Source organism: Lampris incognitus, chromosome 4, assembly GCF_029633865.1.
Source record: "Lampris incognitus isolate fLamInc1 chromosome 4, fLamInc1.hap2, whole genome shotgun sequence".
NCBI classification, from domain to species: domain Eukaryota; kingdom Metazoa; phylum Chordata; class Actinopteri; order Lampriformes; family Lampridae; genus Lampris; species Lampris incognitus.
The window spans coordinates 70,152,450-70,173,417 of record NC_079214.1 but is presented as its reverse complement, the minus strand read 5'-3'; the positions used below and the strand labels follow the sequence as shown (position 1 = coordinate 70,173,417).

The window sequence follows — 20,968 nt, the reverse complement described above, 5'->3', positions numbered from 1 at the left end:
GGCAACACTAGTGGCTTCCTCAGGGAGAAAAACGGAGCAAAGCCAATTCAGGTAGACTTCCTGACAAGTAGCCCCTACTGGAGGAAAACCAACAGTTTTAACGTGTCGTATATGTGTTACTTTACTTCCCATTCCCACGTGGAGGAGAGCCAGAAAGTGTGTGATGAGCGGAGGCGTGTCACAGGCAGTCGTAGTAGTTGGGTAGGTTCACCAAACGGTAGTGTGATTTATCATGTCCGTGTTTGGACGTCTCTGCCCGTCCTGCAGAGCTGAGAGGACCTGCTGCTGACCCGCTAACCCGCTGACCTTCAGCAGGCTGACCGCCAGCACAAACCCACCCGACCCACCGACGTAGTTGTTGTCGTGTCGGCTCCTTGGGGAGAAGCAGCGGTGTTTGTATGTGTTGACTGATTTGATCTCCAGGCCCGGCGCAGCAGGTGAGGGGAAGGTGTGTAGTGAAACAGGCTCACAGGCACTCCGGCATTCTTCACCAATCGATGGAGATACGGTTAATACGTTCAAACCTCATTTAGAGGTGACGCTTCACTAAACCTGGCAAAAACACACTGGGAGCAGTGTGGAATGATATGTATTGATCATATATGGATTGATATGTATTGATGATATATGGATTGATATGTATTGATGGATATATAGATTGATATTTACTGATTGATATATGGATTGATATGTATTGATGGATATATAGATTGATATATATTGATGGATATATGGATTGATATGTATTGATGGATATATAGATTGATATATATTGATGGATATATGGATTTATATGTATTGATGGATATATGGATTGACACGTATTGATGGATATATCGATTGATATACGTATTGATGGATATATGGTTTGATACGTATTGATGGATATATGGATTTATATGTATTGATGGATATATGGATTGACACGTATTGGTGGATATATGGATTGATATACGTATTGATGGATATATGGTTTGATACGTATTGATGGATATATGGATTGACACGTATTGATGGATATATCGATTGATATACGTATTGATGGATATATGGTTTGATACGTATTGATGGATATATGGATTGATATGTATTGATTGATATATGGCTTGATATGTATTGATGGGTATATGGATTGATATGTATTGATGGATATATGGATTGGCCTTTAGAGTTGCAGGAGGGACGAGTGAAGGATGTAGGTGTAACCATGTTGTAATCATGAGCTCAAACGTAATGAGAGGACGGACAGTCATTTAGGTCAGTTGTGTGGAAGTAGGGGGTAAGATGAGATGACGGAGATCAGAGCCTGCAGCCTGGTGGATGCAGCCCTTCCTAGGAACCCAGCTCTCTTGGTAGCTACAGTGCAAGGGTTAGACAGAACCCTATAAACTGTATGTCTCTGGTTTTCATGCATTGTGATGTGAAAATTCCAAGTCCTACAGTGGAATTTTGCGTGCGTGGAATTCCCCCTCTCGACATGGTTGAAATGATCACTATCTTGCTCAGTGCTCTTCACACAGTGAGTATGTGCAGCATGTTCGAAACATGAGGATGGGGGGGGGGTTGTTTCATGTGAACCCCAACAAAACCTCCATTGTTTGTGTGACACTGAGTGTGGAATCCACAAATTGGTCAAGCTCTTTTACAAATGCCGGATGGTTCCTGAGAATGACTCGAGTGCCAAGTCAGATGAGCGTATGTCCAGTGACTGCACTAAAGTTTGAAATAGTTGGCTATGATAGAGGCAGAGAATGTCGGTAACCACCATCAGTCAGTGGTTTACAGACCAGACGATCCATCTGAGGGACAGCCACAGCAGTGGGAGAGCAGCCATGCTGCCGTCCCTGCGTGCCTGTATTTCAACAGGCCCATCCCAGGCACTCTGGAGCAGAAGTCTTACACATTTCCTGAGCCTCCATGAGGAGATGTTGGCTGCCTGAAGACAGCGCTGAGGGGTTGGAGCGCGGGGAACAGGGTGTTCACTTACACACCGTTGGCTTTTGTCTCGTGATTAATCGGTGTCAGACCTTTACCTTGAGAACACAGTTTCCCAGCACCAGGTGGCGATATCAAGGGCCTGTGACTAAACCACTTAAGAGATTAAGCTTCAGTGACTGATGGGTTTCCTGACTGACGAATTAGGCCGTCTGCCCATGTGGCCCTTTATCATTAAACCCAAGCCTTGGGACGTCCAGGTAGCGTAGCGGTCTATTCCACTGTCTACCAACACAGGGATCGCTGGTTCGAATCCCCGTGTTACCTCCGGCTTGGTCGGGCGTCCGTACAGACACAATTGGCTGTGTCTGTGGGTGGGTATGTGTCCTGCTCGCTGCATTAGCGCCACCTCTGGTCAGTTGGGGTGCCTGTTTGGGGGGGGGGAGGGGGAACTGGGGGGAATAGCGTGATCCTCCCACGCACTACATCCCCCTGGTGAAACTCCTCACTGTCAGGTGAATAGAAGCAGCTGGTGACTCCACATGTATGGGAGGAGGCATGTGGTAGTCTGCAGCCCTCCTAGATCAGCAGAGGGGGTGGAGCAGCGACTGTGATGGCTCGGGAGAGTGGGGTAACAGGTAAAATTGGCCAAGTACAATTGGGGAGAAAAGGGGGGGAACCCCCCCCCCCAACAAGGAAGGAAAAAACCCCTCCCCCAATCTCAACAGTCTCAGAGCATGACGTCAGCTTTACTGGTTCAGGTTGGTCCTTTCGTACCTGTTCTTACGACTGGGTAAAGACGTGTGCAGAATAAGTGTTTCTTTATGTGCAAAATGAAAACGGCTCATAAAGCAGTGCTGTTATGAGCACACTGGAGATCTGGAACCCTGGTTTTGTTATTGTCTTTTTTTTTTGAGCTAAAGAATTTAAACTCCAAAAATACTGTGCATTCTCCTGCACAATTTACCGTGGCCACAAGCAGACTGCTTTCAGGGTGGGTGCCCTCCATGGTTTGCGGCGCTGCCAAACGTTTGCACAAAACTGGAGGCCGTTTCTCGTGGAGTGCACATTCCTGTTGACCACATGACTGGGTGAGTGGTGCCACTGCAGCGAGTCCACGAAAAAAAAAAAGGGGGGGGGGGCATCCAGTCCACGGTCATTTTATAGAATAAGCCGACACAGATATTATTTGTGTAGTTTCTCCTCAGTCTGGCCCTGCCCAGAGAGGCTATTGTGTAAACAGAGACGCACAATCACTGTGTGCACTTGAGGTGTGTCCACTCCCTTTGTGTGCGCGTGCGCGCGTGTGTGCGCGTGTGTGTGTGTGTGTGTGTGTGTGTGCACGTACGGGCCTGGATGTTTGTAATCAGTGGAGTTGATTAGTACCCTCCAGTACATCGGCAGCCACAGAGACGTATCATTTTCCCAGCAGGCCTTCATTACAGCGCTGCTGTGGTTTACATGAGTTGTGGAGCAGCGAGGGGTCAGACCAGGCCCTCTCATCCTGCTGCTGGCTTTAATGACACACACCAGCACCCCGAATTTCAATCACTGCGTGACACCGGAGCGTGCGTTAGAGACCTTTGCTACTTCGGCTGGAGCGAGCGTGGCGGGTGCGAGCGTCTGGGTGTTTCCTCAGACAGTTTGTAAAATGAACCTCGAAGAGCTCACTGAGCAAAAGCCCACGTGGAGGCTGGTATATCAGGCAAGTGTTCGTTAACACAGAGCCTTATCATTACAGATCGATGGGTTTTTCCCCTAAACGTGTCGAGGACAGGGCGAGACTATTAAACAGCTCTTGGTCTCAGGCATTCCTCGGACGGATAGAACTGCTTTTCCTTCTTTTTCAAATGTTTCCCTAATGCACTGGGCTCTGTTTTTTATTCTTCTGTGGGGTTTCTTCACTTTCTCACAGCCTTTTTTTGGACCCTGCCAAAATGCTATTCTCAGCGCACATGTCTGAATGGACATGAACTGTAGAGTTGCACAATGCTTGTTTTTTTTTTATTGAGGTTGGCCCTCTTCCAGATGACATCAGCGAGGAGCGCTGGCGGTGCAGTGGTCTGCAGCCTTACTGCTCTGCTCTTCTGGGTTATGACGTACCGATTCAATAGGAACGTCAAGGCTGCAGTGGTCTGCAGCCTTACTGCTCTGCTCTTCTGGGTTATGACGTACCGATTCAATAGGAACGTCAAGACAGCAGTGGTCTGCAGCCTTACTGCTCTGCTCTTCTGGGTTATGACGTACCGATTCAATAGGAACATCAAGGCAGCAGCGGTCTGCAGCCTTACTGCTCTGCTCTTCTGGGTTATGACGTACCGATTCAATAGGAACGTCAAGGCTGCAGACTTACTGCTCTGCTCTTCTGGGTTATAACGTACCAATTAAATAGGAACGTCAAGGCAGCAGTGGTCTGCAGCCTTACTGCTCTGCTCTTCTGGGTTATCACGTGCCGATTCAATAGGAACATTAAGGCAGCAGTGGTCTGCAGCCTTACTGCTCTGCTCTTCTGGGTTATGACGTACCGATTCAATAGGAACATCATGGCAGCAGTGGTCTGCAGCCTTACTGCTCTGCTCTTCTGGGTTATCACGTACCGATTCAATAGGAACATCAAGGCCTGCAGCCTTATTGCTCTGCTCTTCTGGGTTATCACGTACCGATTCAATAGGAACATCAAGGCCTGCAGCCTTACTGCTCTGCTCTTCTGGGTTATCATGTACCGATTCAATAGGAGTGTCAAGGCAGCAGTGGTCTGCAGCCTTACTGCTCTGCTCTTCTGGGTTATCACGTACCGATTCAACAGGAACGTCAAGGCAGCAGTGGTCTGCAGCCTTACTGCTCTGCTCTTCTGGGTTATGATGTACCGATTCAATAGGAACATCAAGGCAGCAGTGGTCTGCAGCCTTACTGCTCTGCTCTTCTGGGTTATGACGTACCAATTCAATAGGAACGTCAAGGCAGCAGTGGTCTGCAGCCTTACTGCTCTGCTCTTCTGGGTTATCAAGTACCGATTCAATAGGAACGTCAAGGCTGCAGTGGTCTGCAGCCTTACTGCTCTGCTCTTCTGGGTTATCACGTACCGATTCAATAGGAACGTCAGCCTTACTGCTCTGCTCTTCTGGGTTATCATGTACCGATTCAATAGGAACGTCAAGGCTGCAGTGGTCTGCAGCCTTACTGCTCTGCTCTTCTGGGTTATCACATACCGATTCAATAGGAACATCAAGGCAGCAGTGGTCTGTAGCCTTACTGCTCTGCTCTTCTGGGTTATCACATACCGATTCAATAGGAACATCAAGGCAGCATTGGTCTGCAGCCTTACTGCTCTGCTCTTCTGGGTTATCACGTACCGATTCAACAGGAACGTCAAGGCAGCAGCGGTCTGCAGCCTTACTGCTCTGCTCTTCTGGGTTATGACGTACCGATTCAATAGGAACATCAAGGCAGCAGTGGTCTGCAGCCTTACTGTTCTGCTCTTCTGGGTTATCACGTACCGATTCAATAGGAACGTCAAGGCTGCAGACCACTGCAGCCTTACTGCTCTGCTCTTCTGGGTTATCACGTACCGATTCAATAGGAACGTCAGCCTTACTGCTCTGCTCTTCTGGGTTATCACGTACCGATTCAATAGGAACGTCAAGGCTGCAGTGGTCTGCAGCCTTACTGCTCTGCTGTTATGGGTTATCACGTACCGATTCAATAGGAACATTAAGGCAGCAGTGGTCTGCAGCCTTACTGCTCTGCTCTTCTGGGTTATCACATACCGATTCAATAGGAACGTCAAGGCTGCAGTGCAGCCTTACTGCTCTGCTCTTCTGGGTTATCACGTACCGATTCAATAGGAACGTCAAGGCTGCAGTGGTCTGCAGCCTTACTGTTCTGCTCTTCTGGGTTATCACGTACCGATTCAATAGGAACATCAAGGCTGCAGACCTGCAGCCTTACTGCTCTGCTCTTCTGGGTTATCATGTACCGATGCAATAGGCATGTCAAGGCAGCAGTGGTCTGCAGCCTTACTGCTCTGCTCTTCTAGGTTATCACGTACCGATTCAATAGGAACGTCAAGGCAGCAGTGGTCTGCAGCCTTACTGCTCTGCTCTTCTGGGTTATCACGTACTGATTCAATAGGAACATCAAGGCAGCAGTGGTCTGCAGCCTTACTGCTCTGCTCTTCTGGGTTATCACGTACCGATTCAATAGGAACATCAAGGCAGCAGTGGTCTGCAGCCTTACTGCTCTGCTCTTCTGGGTTATGACGTACCGATTCAATAGGAACGTAAAGGCTGCAGTGGTCTGCAGCCTTACTGCTCTGCTCTTCTGGGTTATCACGTACCGATTCAATAGGAACGTCAAGGCAGCCTTACTGCTCTGCTCTTCTGGGTTATCACGTACCGATTCAATAGGAACGCCTTACTGCTCTGCTCTTCTGGGTTATCACGTACCGATTCAATAGGCACGTCAAGGCAGCAGTGGTCTGCAGCCTTACTGCTCTGCTCTTCTAGGTTATCACGTACCGATTCAATAGGAACGTCAAGGCAGCAGTGGTCTGCAGCCTTACTGCTCTGCTCTTCTGGGTTATCACGTACCGATTCAATAGTAACATCAAGGCAGCAGTGGTCTGCAGCCTTACTGCTCTGCTCTTCTGGGTTATCACGTACCGATTCAATAGGAATGTCAAGGCTGCCTGCTCTGCTCTTCTGGGTTATCACGTACCGATTCAATAGGAACGTCAAGGCAGCAGTGGTCTGCAGCCTTACTGTTCTGCTCTTCTGGGTTATCATGTACCGATTCAATAGGAACATCAAGGCAGCAGTGGTCTGCAGCCTTACTGTTCTGCTCTTCTGGGTTATCATGTACCGATTCAATAGGAACATTAAGGCAGCAGTGGTCTGCAGCCTTACTGCTCTGCTCTTCTGGGTTATCACGTACCGATTCAATAGGAACGTCAAGGCAGCATGCAGCCGGCCCGGGGAAACCCGCGCTCTGTCCCAACACGTCCGGCGCTCAGTGGGCCCGATATCTTTTGTTCAGGTCCTGAAAAAGAAGCGAGAATCAAAGCTCGATGTTTGAAGGTCCACGTGATAACATCGTTAGGGTGAAATATGAACTTCTACTCGTTACCGCTGTGGTAGTTGGGCTCGACCCTCTGCTTCTGCCTGCTCTGTTGCTCTGGCACACTGGCGGGAAACGCTAGTGTCGGACAGGACGTGACGTGTTTACAAAACATCCTGGTACCCTGAATGGACGCCGGGGGCCTGGTGGACACTAATACTAATTTATCCGGCAATTTCGAATTTAACCTCCCGCTGATAACGCAGTTTATAAAGAAGAGACGTTTTTCAGAAAATGCCGTGGCCACTCCACTCGTTCGTATTGATCCGCCGTGCACGCTTGTTGGTCGTCTGACGTCATCACAAGTTCGAACGCTGACCGGTTTGGAATTGTGAAGATATGCAGATTGGAGGATATACATATTTTTTTTAATGTTTATATAATTTCATTAATGTCGTTTTTGCCACTTTGAGTGAGGTGATGTTTTAATAAAACTCACTCGTCTCAAAAAAAAAAGAAAAGAAAGGTGAATTCTGAAGGCGCGCAAGATGGCGACCAGAGCGGTCGTGTTTTTAGCACCAGAGCACATGGAGGGGTTGGCGTCCCCAAACGTCTGTGTTGCGTGTAGCTGTGGTCATGGAGATCCTTCTAACATTATAGACACAGCTGTGGATTCGGACCAGCGTTCCGCCATCAAGGCAAGTTATCACACGCGGTTTAAAGATAACTTAAGACACGTGCTGTTGATGATATTCAGCACCAGCGTCTCGGACCAAACCAACACAAACCTCCGCCTCCTTTCGTGTTCCTCCCTTTACGGTCTTGGCTGTTATTTCGCTCGGTTCGGTCCGGTTGGAATATTGATTTTTAAAGTATAGTTACTCAGCTTGGTAAGGAGCTGTTCGATCTGCCGAGTGACCTAAATCCATGTAACGTAACTGTCCGCTTGCTAGCTATCCTGCTAACGCTAGCTACTCACATGCACTAACATGCTAACGCTAGCTGCTCACATGCAGTAGTACCCTGCTAACGCTATCTACTCACATGCACTACCCTGCTAACGCTATCTACTCACATGTACTATCCTGCCAACGCTAGCTACTCACATGCACTATCCTGCTAACGCTAGCTACTCACATGCACGAACATGCTAACGCTAGCTATTCACACGCAGTAGTATCCTGCTAACGCTAGCTACTCACATGCACTAACATGCTAACGCTAGCTACTCACATGCAGTAGTACCCTGCTAACGCTAGCTACTCACATGCACTACCCTGCTAACGCTATCTACTCACATGCACTACCCTGCTAACGCTAGCTACTCACATGCACTAACATGCTAACGCTAGCTACTCACATGCAGTAGTACCCTGCTAACGCTATCTACTCACATTTACTATCCTGCTAACGCTAGCTACTCACATGCACTACCATGCTATTCACTATCCTGCCAACGCTAGCTACTCACATGCACTATCCTGCTAACGCTAGCTACTCACATGTACTATCCTGCTAACGCTAGCTACTCACATGCACTACCCTGCTAACGCTATCTACTCACATGCACTACCCTGCTAACGCTATCTACTCACATGTACTATCCTGCTAACGCTAGCTACTCACATGCACTACCCTGCTATTCACTATCCTGCCAATGCTAGCTACTCACATGCACTATCCTGCTAACGCTAGCTACTCACATGCACGAACATGCTAACGCTAGCTATTCACACGCAGTAGTATCCTGCTAACGCTAGCTACTCACATGCACTAACATGCTAACGCTAGCTACTCACATGCAGTAGTACCCTGCTAACGCTAGCTACTCACATGCAGTAGTACCCTGCTAACGCTAGCTACTCACATGCACTACCCTGCTAACGCTATCTACTCACATGCACTACCCTGCTAACGCTAGCTACTCACATGCACTAACATGCTAACGCTAGCTACTCACATGCAGTAGTACCCTGCTAACGCTATCTACTCACATTTACTATACTGCTAACGCTAGCTACTCACATGTACTACCATGCTATTCACTATCCTGCCAACGCTAGCTACTCACATGCACTATCCTGCTAACGCTAGCTACTCACATGTACTATCCTGCTAACGCTAGCTACTCACATGCACTACCCTGCTAACGCTATCTACTCACATGCACTACCCTGCTAACGCTATCTACTCACATGTACTATCCTGCTAACGCTAGCTACTCACATGCACTACCCTGCTATTCACTATCCTGCCAACGCTAGCTACTCACATGCACTATCCTGCTAACGCTAGCTACTCACATGCACGAACATGCTAACGCTAGCTATTCACACGCAGTAGTATCCTGCTAACGCTAGCTACTCACATGCACTAACATGCTAACGCTAGCTACTCACATGCAGTAGTACCCTGCTAACGCTAGCTACTCACATGCACTACCCTGCTAACGCTATCTACTCACATGCACTACCCTGCTAACGCTAGCTACTCACATGTACTATCCTGCTAACGCTAGCTACTCACATGCACTACCCTGCTAACGCTGTCTACTCACATGCACTACCCTGCTAACGCTATCTACTCACATGTACTATCCTGCTAACGCTAGCTACTCACATGCACTACCCTGCTATTCACTATCCTGCCAACGCTGGCTACTCGCATACACTATCCTGCTAACGCTAGCTACTCACATGCACGAACATGCTAACGCTAGCTACTCACATGCAGTAGTACCCTGCTAACGCTAGCTACTCACATGCACTACCCTGCTAAAACTATCTACTCACAAGCACTACCCTGCTAACGCTAGCTACTCACATGCACTAACATGCTAACGCTAGCTACTCACATGCAGTAGTACCCTGCTAACGCTATCTACTCACATGTACTATCCTGCTAACGCTAGCTACTCACATGTACTATCCTGCTAACGCTATCTGCACTACCATGCTAACGCTAGCTACTCACATGTACTATCCTGCTAACACTATGTACTCACATGCACTACCATGCTAACGCTAGCTACTCACATGTACTATCCTGCTAACGCTAGCTACTCACATGTACTATCCTGCTAACACTATGTACTCACATGCACTACCATGCTAACGCTAGCTACTCACATGTACTATCCTGCTAACGCTAGCTACTCACATGCACTAATATGCGTGCAAGGCATGGCCGAATTTCCAAAACAAAGAAACGGGGATTATAACATGCACCGAGGGCGTGACCTCCATTCTCTCCCGTACAAACAAGTAGTTTATTCAAGTGTGCTATTAGTATACTTATTTTAAAGTAAATATCAGTGAGTATATTTTCAGATTACGTTTTAAGTACTTATCAGAGATATACTAAACAAAATTATACTTAGGTATACTTACAAGTATACTACTAGTACATATACTTGAACTTTACTTGAAGTTTACTTCATAAAATAAACTTCAAGTGTACTATTTCTTGTAAGGGCTGCTCAGGACACCATTACTCCACTATCTCTCTACACAGCAGACAGTTATTTGGGGCTCTATCAGTGTTGGAAATCTCGTATGGTACCTTTAACGTCTTTTGGCTTATGGGTTAGTCACAGCCCCTCAATAGAGGCAAATGCATGTTTATTGTTTTCTTCCTTTCTGGCTGTTATGCTGTGCTATTATTGTTATACTAACCGCTGGAGAAGGCCCGGATCATGTGACGTGTGATCTGGGCCTTCTCCAACAGTTAGTTATGTTTCTATGCAAATGTCTGTTTTCACTTTCTTTGAAGAAACTTGCTGGTTTTGAAATTCTCTTACGGTTCTTAGCATGAACATAACTTTCGAAGTGATAATGATCCTCCTCATCTGATCATTCCATCTCTTAGAGGAGACAGCTTGCATGCTTGGACGGTGACTCACTAGAAGCAGTCCAGGAGTTTCAGCGGGCCTAGCAAATGGGCCCAGGGCCAATGGTAGCTATTTTGAAAAGAGGCAGTTCACTTCAGCCAGCTGATAGTGACCTTTCGCCAACCCAGCAGGACTCATCTCTCTTCAGCCTAACCAACCGTAGAGAGCCTCCGTCATGCCCCCGACACCCCTTACGGCCCCCTAATTGCCCTTCCTGGCCCCACAGCCACCTCTGTCTTCTGTCAAAGACAGTCTTTGTTTGTAGATGTTCCGTAGCCTTACGGCTTGCATTGTGTTCGAGTTTGACTGAATGTTTGCCTGCATCCCCACAGAGAAGGAGAACCCGTATGAGGATGTTGACCTGAAGCGGAGGAGTTTACTTCGGAAGTCTTGTCTTGTACCAGAGAACAAAAGATCCATGGACAGGAAGCTGAACTCACCACCTCAGGTAAATCAGCTGGGAGTTAAAGGAAACTGGACTGAAGGTAAAATGATCACCCCGAACGGGTTTCAGGTCAGAGTAGTGAACAGGATCTTGCAAAGAATCTTGTTATTCCACAATATTTCTCATTTGGTTTGCTCCAGGAAGCTATTTGATGTTTTTATTCCTGGTAATGTTTCACAGAAAGGTTAGACTGGAAACTTGGCTTTTACATTTTAGTGCAGGAGCACTTTATCTTACCAAAGGAAAGAAGAATCATTTTACTTATTTTAGAAAAGAGAACATATTAAAAAAAAAAGAGAGAACTTTCCAGCTTGCAGAAGGAAAATATCTTGCTTAAATGAACCGGAGTAAATAGTGCTTAATGTTGAAAATCATGATTGTTTCCCTTTTTCTGTGTGTTTTTTTGTATATATGTGTGTGTATCTATCTATCTATCTATCTATCTATCTATCTATCTATCTATCTATCTATCTATCTATCTATCTATCTATCTATCTATCTATCTATCTATCTATCTATCTATCTATCTATCTATCTATCTATACACACACACACACACACACACACACACACACACACACACACACACACACACACATACATACACATACATATATATTGTGGCCATGATGCTGAACAGTCTTCTGGGTGTCTCTGGAACTCCACTAGGGCAGATTGTCTGCCAGCTCTATGTAGTATTATTTATTATGTAGTATTATTTGTATTTTCTTATACAATGTAGCCTAGTTTGACGTCGCTCACCAAAGATAGTGGCAAACCAGGAAGGAAAGGTTGTTTTCATAGTCACAAATCTTCTGAAAGTGACGTCACGGGTGGACACTTTTCCCACACTATTTGGTAGCAGTTCAGACACACAAGACTCCTCAGCAATGGCTGAAAATCATGATTGTTTCCCTTAAAGAGATTTTGATAAATGGTACAAAAAGGTAGTTTTCTCTGCATTGACAACCTGCCTCCCCCCTCTACTAGCTGCCCTCCAAACCCAGTAGCCAGTCCCTGTGTCTCCCTGGTCCCAGTGACAGGAAGAGCCACCGCTCATCACAGCTGTCCAAGCGTCACAGCCATGATGACATGCTGCTGCTACCTCGGCTCACTGCCTCGTCCTCCCAGTGTGGGCTGCCGGATCACAGCCTCTGTACCACCACCGACTCCCTGGCCTCCCATAGACACTGGAGGATTCCCAAGGTACATACTGCTGGCCTCGGTAAAATGTTCCTAGGTACACTGACTGAGTCTTTGCAGAGTTCTCTCCCTCCGTTTTGTCAGTTTTAATTCCTAAACAAGCTCATGTCCCTATGGAGAAACATCACTAGTCTGAGAGAGTGAGCAGCTCTGTGTGTCTTATTAGTGCTGTCTTTTGGAGAGGACATTTCTGAAATGCAGCACGCTAGAGAGAGAGAGAGAGAGAGTGTGTGTGTGTGTGTGTGTGTGTGTGTGTGTGTGTGTGTGTGTGTGTGTGTGTGTGTGTGTGTGTGTGTGTGTGTGTGTAAAATTGTTGTTTAAAGGTCCCATGAAGGTAGTGTAGCGGTCTATTCCATTGCCTACCAACACAGGGATCGCTGGTTCGAATCCCCGTGTTACCTCCGGCTTGGTCAGGTGTCCCTACAGACACAATTGGCCGTGTCTGCAGGTGGGAAGCCGGATGTGGGTATGTGTCCTGCTCGCTGCACTAGTGTCTCCTCTGGTTGGTGGGAGCACCTGTTCGAGGGGGAGGGGGAACTGGGGGGAATAGCGTGATCCTCCCACGTGCTACGTCCCCCTGGTGAAACTCCTCACTGTCAGGTGAAAAGAAGCAGCTGGTGACTCCACAGGTATCGGAGGAGGCATGTGGTAGTCTGCAGCCCTCCCCAGATTGGCAGAGGGGGTGGAGCAGAAAGAGACCGGGACAGCTCGGAAGAGTGGGGTAATTGGCCAAGTACAATTAACAATTGGGGATAAAAACGGAATAAAATAAAAGAAAGGAAGAAAGGAAGGAAGGTCCCATGGAAAAAAAATGCATTTTCATTCTTGCCACCTCTTATCTGCATGTAATGTATATCATTTTAACACTATGTTCTAGAAATTCACAAACGATTTTATTTTTCTCTTCAAAAGAATAATGTTTTTCTCTTCCTGACAAACAATATTTTTTCAGTTACGTCATCCTGCACTTGGCGGGCATACACTAACAAATTGGCCAAATTGATACTAGCCATTAGCATCTGTCCTGGGTACGACATTAAACTGCAACCGTCGGGCCATCGGCGACTAAACCCGCACCCCCACTTCAACCCTTGGGTTGTTGTGAGGAGGGTGTGTGGACACCCAACAGGCCTAAAAACAAAACCTGTCAAAGGGCAGATGAGTTCCTCTGTGAACCAATGGCCACCCATACCTGGAGAGGAGATAGGGACCACCAGGTACTCCCCCTTCTGAAACACAATGATGACTCAACCTGTTGAGGCATCAGCTGTGCTCCTGCGACCTCAATAGGTTATGGAACTGATGATGATGATGATGATTAGCATGCCCTTCAATAGCATGGCTGCTATTGGCTGTCAGTCAAATCAAACTCCCTCCCCTCTCAAAATCCCACCACACCATTCTGTTTCATTCACATGCATGACCAATCATGGAAGTTTTTGGTGCTCTGAATGTCATTTCACTTGACCTTCTAGGCTCAGCTTGTGGTGCGTGTGACATTGTTAATTTTGAACAGGTACACCTTTATAAAGTCCTGACTCACCTCCTCACTTCAGGAGATCACACAGCGCTCCACTTGCTATCACCCGTACGCAGAATTCTCTCTCTCTGCTTACAGATGGTCCAGAGAATCAACACTATTTACTGCACTAAAAGGGGGAAAAAGAGGCTAAAGAAGCTGTCCATGTCCAACATAGAGACTACATCTCTGAGAGGTAAGAACTCTCCTCTTTTCCACCGGCTGGACTAGTGAGTAAATATTTGTGTCTCTGCCACCCACATAGAGCTTTAGCTATGTCATTCCCTGACATAAACACATGCTTGTAGAGTTGTCCCCTATTTGTCTGTCTCATGTCTACCTCCAGATGACAACAGCGAGAGTGAGAGCGACTCAGATGACAGGTTCAAAGGTGAGAGGTCACAGCATGCATTTCAGCTCCACTTCTTCAGGGTGAGATGTAATACTTGAGCTGTAGTTTTCTCTTTCCTCGGGCAGTAGGTTGATTTCCTCACTGTGCGTGGTCTCAATATCACTCCTAGCTTTCACAGGTGACTGTCTGTGACCTCACAGTCCACAGAAACGTCACTGAAAGGATTACATTATGGATGGATTAGCAGTAGACTACACAAATATCTCTCTGTGGTCTGTCGAGATCTCACGAGAAGATTATATGAGATTTGTTGTTGAATTCTCTCTTTCTTAAACACAAGCTGTCAGTGATGTCAGTAACAGTGAGTTATAAGGTGCGTATTGACTGTTTTAACAGCTTCATATAATGCAAGCTAGCTTTCATTCTCTGACAGTTTATCTTTATCAAGGATGATGCACTGTTAGTTTTAACGTGCATTTGCATGCTTGACCGTGAGTTGCATATTAGAACAAACTGAGTCCCAGTAATGCATTTTAGTAATGCTTGCTTCACTCTTTAGCCCACACCCAGCGACTGCTGAAACTGCAGTCCATCCTGCGACGGGCCCCGAGCTACCGCACGCTGGAGCTGCAGCTCATTGAGTGGCAGGAGAGAGAGCTGTTTGAGTACTTTGTGGTGGTCTCCTTGAAGAAGAAGCCTAGCAAAAACTCCTACTCCCCGGAAGTCACTTATCAGTTCCCCAAGGTAAAAACCCAACGGCCTTTCAACCAGGATCCAAACAGTTCTTATCCCTACCGGCCCTCTTTGTTGTGGCTCCCTCAGCACAGACATTACGGGGACAAAATGTGCAAAACTCCTAAAGAGCAGTTTAATCTACTTATGCTATTATAGTTGAATGTGCACTGGCAAAACTATGATGTAGCCCCCGAGCATGTTTTGATTTGAGTTGAGGTACAAATAGCTGAGGAGAACGTTAGCTGTGAGGTTTAGACATGTCATCATATGTAATTACTGTTGATTGTGATCAAAGACACTGTTTATTTTAGGGCTGGAATCAGCAGATACCGCCCGATTCCATATTACAATGATGTTTTAGTGCTGATTTGAAACATATTTAAAATGTTCAAATATCACGATATAATAAATATAATGAATTGATATTGCGGTTCCATTTTTTAAACCCCCCCCCCTTTTCCTCCCAATTGTACTTGGCCAATTACCCTATTTTTCTGAGCCGTCCCGGTCGCTGCTCCACCCCCTCTGCTGATCCGGGGAGGGCTGCAGGCTACCACATGCTTCCTCAGATACATGTGGAGTCGCCAGCCGCTTCTTTTTCCCTGACAGTGAGGAGTTTCACCAGGGGGACGTAGTGCGTGGGAGGATCACACTATTCCCCGAGGTTACCCTTCCCCACCGAACAGGCGCCCCGACCGATCAGAGGAGGCGCTAGTGCAGCGACCAGGACACATACCCACATCTGGCTTCCCACCAGCAGACATGGCCAATTGTGTCTGTAGGGATGCCCGACCAAGCTGGTGGCAACACGGGGATTTGAACCGGCGACCCCCTTGTTGGTAGGCAACGAAATAGACCGCTACGCTACCTGGACACCCCTTGCAGTTCTATCTTTAAGGCTCCATCTGCTATCATCAACAGTGAAATGTGAATACTGTCATAATCTAGAGAAAACACTTATTACAATAAGGGGCTCAAAGTAAATGCATGTAAAGAAAAGCTTAAAACATGAGTACGTTTCCCACTTAAGATCAGTACTTCTCTAAAAGGGAAGTTGGCTTTGCAGCAGGTGGAAAAACATAACTAGCGTAGCAACATACTGGACCCACAATATACATGATACCTTTTACCCACACTACACTTCAATTTAAAGTTCAAATAGTGTATTGGAGTTCAATAAACCTATGTTTCTGGGTGTGAAAGACTGTTTCCATCTATTGCATCTTGCCATGGGAAGCTTAAATGTGCAGCCTGAAGGAAGAAGCTAGAAGTCCGAGTTGAGTTGGTGATCTGGACAGCTCAGTACAGACCTCCTTCCAGCTGACAAGTGAATACATCTTTTAGTAGAGTTTGGATGACACCAACAACCTTGCTGGCCTCCTTCTCTGTTTTTTGAGCCGGTTCTTGTTCTGGACATTTAAACTGCTAAACCAAGGAATTGTGCTAAGGGTTAAAATAGATTCAATAAATGACTTGTAAAAGAGACAGTTAAAAAGAATTTAACTTCCTTAAAAGATACAATCTCTGCTGTCCCTTTTTGCAGATTGTCAGTGTTTAGATCAAAGTCAGCTTATGTGTCAGTTATTAATAGCTGTCAACGAAGTCAATAGACATGCCATCAATACATGTGGTTGATAGACTGTGGCGGCTTAGGCAAGTCAATTGCCATGTCTTACTAAATGCTCAAACTATTCAAATTCACACATTCAAAGATTTACAAATCATTGCATCAAACCTCTTCACAGCATCTCTTCATTTTGATTCAGGGGAAATGTTGCAATATTAAAATCATCACAGTTTAGTATCACAATTTTGGGTTGCATTAATATTGACCCCCCCCCCCCCAACCTTACGTGGATTGTGGAAGCTGTTGACAAGAGGAGGCAGGCACCTGTTCAGATTTGTTTTGAAGGGCCCAGCAGATCTTGGGAGGTTATTAACACTTATTTATTTAAGTAGGAAACCATTTCTGCATGGGGCTTGTGTTTAGTTATTTAAATATGTCTTTAAACGTTACTTAAGATTTGGGCTCATTGATAGTGTACCTAGGGAGATGGAGGCATTGCTCTGCCAGCGATGAGCCCGACTCTCTGACTCTGACTGTCTGACTCTGACTCTCTGACTGACTCTCTGACCCTCTGACATGCTGACTCTCTGACTCTCTGACTCTCTGAATCTGACTCTGACTCTGACTGTCTGACTTTGACCCTCTGACATGCTGACTCTCTAACTCTGACTTTCTGACTCTCTGATTGGCTCATGTTGAGGCAGAGGAGTGTTAGTTAGAACAGGGGTTGATGGGGACGTAACCCTGCACTGGAGAAATATCGGTCTTGCTGTTAATTGGTCATGTTGGAGAGGCCCGATGTGTTATTTGATGTGATTATTTGCAGAACGAGACTCTCTTCTCTCCTCTCCCTTCACAGCTAGAGCGGCCCACCAAGCAGATGAGGGAGGCAGAGCAGAGGCTCAAAGCCATCCCTCAATTCTGTTTCCCAGATGCGAAGGACTGGAACCCTGTGTCCGAATACAGCAGGTATAGCTAAGATCCTGCCGGGGACTCACATTGAATTCATCATTGCTAAATGGTTGATTTGCACATTGGATCACAGTCACTTCACAGTAGAAGAACTTTTCAGAAGGAGGAAATATTCACTGCAAAGGAATATCTCATGTCAACACCGTACGGTAAAGCTGGATGGCTTTGATGTTTTCGTATCTCACTGACACGTCCCTCACTCTGGTACTGGATGTGGCGACACCGAGGAACACCTCGACACAGTACTGCTGGGCAATATGGAAAATATTATTATCACACTAAACATAGGGAATTTAGTTTAGTTTAGTTAGTTTAGTTTAAGTTTCATTCAGTCACCCACAATTAACAAATGTTTACAATACAAACAATGTACTCCAAACAGTGACTGAAAAGGCACAGGCAGAAGCATAATGCTTATATTTAAGCCTGTCCTTTAGGACAAATGAAGCTACCCATCAACAGTTTTTACAAGACCAAATAAAGTTACAGAGTCTAGAAAAACATAATGAAACAAAATCATAAAAAGAACACAAAAAACCTTTACAAAACCATGGACACTTGTAGCCCTCGAAAATTGCTTTACAAACCGTCCTTGTGAAAATCTGAAATGTACTACACCTTCTTAAATTAATATCAGCCCCGTTCCATATTGAAACACCTAAAACAGATAAACATCTCCTTTTAATCTCCTTTTTAGCCTTTGGTAGCGTAAATTTGCAGTCATCTCTGAAATCATACTTTGTCTCTTGAGATGAGAAGAACCTTTGTATGGTGACTGGGAGTAGATTTGATTTAGCTCTATACATTATTTGCATTGTTTTGTAATATACCAGATCATTAAATTTCATAACATGCGATTTCCTAAACAGTGGGTCAGTATGTTCATAGTAGGCAACCTTATTAATAAGTCTTATGGCTCGTTTTTGTAAGAGAACTATTGCATTAACAGTTGTTTTATACGTTGATCCCCAGACTTCAACACAGTATGATATATAAGGAAGTATGAGTGAGCAGTAAATAATATGTAAAGCCTTATAATTTAATATGTTTCTTGATTTATACAGAATTGCTATTGACTTACAAATCTTTCCTTTAAACCTTTAAACCTATATTGATTTATATCATGATATCTGCTTACATATACAAAACTATCATAGTAAACACTTTACCTAAGGTTCATCACATTGAACTGTTTGGTAATATAAAGTATACTATCAACCGAGCAACCTTTTGGATGCCCTGTGCCACTTAAAAAAAAGAAAATCACAGACCCGAGTGCCAGTTCATTTTCATAATGAACATTTATTGCTTTAATGCTTTTAATAATGAGGATTTATTGCTTTGCTATATATTGCTATTTTACTGCAGTTGCTCGTCTCCCCGTCTAGATTCTGAAATGCCAATAGACCCCCCCCCCCACACACACACAGAGTTTATTATTTGCGCAAATGTGTGATAATTACCAGGGCACAAAAGAAAATTAACTCAGTCTCACCGATTTAGCGCGACTCTTGTGTGTGGTAACATCTGGTAACACTGCTGAAGGTAGACCATCGTTTACATCCACACTGTGGTCAAGAGCTACTCTGAGTACCGACACATCTCTCAATGCAGCAGTTTACTGGTGTCTTATGTTTCCAGCCATGTCCGTCATGCAATTTTCACAGAAACGGGTTTTTCTTTGGTCCTGTTGATGACCGGGTCTTTGTTTGGTAACCCATCAAGTATGACCTGCGACCTGCTGAGGAAAGCCTCCTTCATATTCTCTCCATCGGAGAATGGCTTCCGTGTTAACAACACTCTGTAGGACTTGATAGCTGCCCTCTGTAGCTTGGTTGTTGGTGGCACATCAGGTTGTGAACCTGCTGCTTTGCTTCCTGTACTGGGCTGCTGCCCTCTGGACTGATTCAGCTCCATCAGCCTTATCGTTGACGTTTTTCTCCTGCCTTGTCTCAAAATGACGTTTTACACTTGAAGTCTTAATAATCCAGGTAAGAAAATCAAAGAAGGTTGAATCAGTTCATCTGGATACTACGTTTATTCAGGAGTCAGTTTAGACTGCCGATGGCACTTAGTTGAGTGATGAAACGTATTGTCAATGAAAGTTGTATCCAGGTGAACTGAGTCAACCTTCTTTGATTTTACACTTGAAGTTCAACACTAAACATTTTTGCAGCCGAGGGTGCACACAGCTCAGTCCTTTCACAAAATAAATCCGAATTCGTTTGTCCAAGACAGCTGAAAGAGGTGAATATTAGACAGTATTTCTTCTGCCCTCGTCAGTTGTTCTTGACATGAAGCAAAACAGAAAGCTAGCTAGCTATGCTACGTCGTCACTCCCACTGTAACACTGCGCTCGCGTGCAGATCGGGGAGGGGGGGGGCATGATAGAACACAAAAACAATGATAGAACAAACATGATAGCACACAAACAACGGTGTATTTGGAGACTAATTATTTCAGTATTATTTTAAATCAAATTATTTAGTTTACCATTAGGCTATATTTTATATTAAAATGTTATTATCAAAAAAGTATATTTGCACACATTTTTATTGAATTGCTCAGTGTGCCCGTGTTAATGACCTCACGTGCCCACGGTGGCCGTCGTGTCATAGGTTGCCCACCCCTGATGTAGCATCAAAAAATACAGAACTACATTAAATCTCTGTTAATGAACATTTACTGTCTATTGGATAGTCTGACACTAGCAGAGGCGATGCATTTGAGTTCCTTCCTTTGTGTGTGTGTGTGTGTGTGTGTGTGTGTGTGTGTGTGTGTGTGTGTGTCACCAACAATCAAGTTCTCGAAAGAGCCAATGTCCTTTCCATTGAGACGACAATTGAACGTCACCAGCTGCGGTGGCTTGGCCACATCCAGAGGATGCCAAACAACAGACTCCCGAAACAAATCCTACACTCCGAACTGACTGAAGGTCAAAGAAAAAGAGGAGCTCCCAGGACTGTATCAAGGGAACACTGATCACCTTCAACATCGACCCTAAGAACTGGGAAAAAGTAGCGGAAAATGGAAAACACTGGAGAGCTGCCTGCTTGGCTGGTTCCATCAAGGCCGAAACTGACAAACATGCAGAAGAAAAGCACCGCCGCCGAAAAATCCACCGAGAACAGAGAGCCACAGGAACGGGTCCACCCCCTATGCTGTCCACCCCTGTCCACGCTGTTCCCATCGTCTATCACCAGATGACGATGACGACGTGTGTGTGTGTGTGTGTGTGTGTGTTGCCTGTATGTGGAAGCACGGCTTCATTTTATGTAATTAGTTGTTGTGGTGAA

General features: G+C 45.6%; 1 protein-coding gene across 6 annotated transcripts in view; it reads left to right on the top strand.

Annotated features, from left to right (window-relative positions):
* Window positions 1–20,968, top strand: part of dennd2b (DENN domain containing 2B) — a 155,171-nt gene that overhangs the window by 80,383 nt on the left and 53,820 nt on the right. For all 6 annotated transcript variants that reach the window (XM_056279011.1, XM_056279016.1, XM_056279012.1 and 3 more), the window contains 6 exons: window positions 11,212–11,327; window positions 12,315–12,530; window positions 14,146–14,242; window positions 14,393–14,437; window positions 14,958–15,142; window positions 17,560–17,669. In XM_056279011.1, coding sequence (XP_056134986.1) covers window positions 11,212–11,327; window positions 12,315–12,530; window positions 14,146–14,242; window positions 14,393–14,437; window positions 14,958–15,142; window positions 17,560–17,669 — 769 coding nt within the window. The remainder of the gene's footprint in view (window positions 1–11,211; window positions 11,328–12,314; window positions 12,531–14,145; window positions 14,243–14,392; window positions 14,438–14,957; window positions 15,143–17,559; window positions 17,670–20,968) is intronic.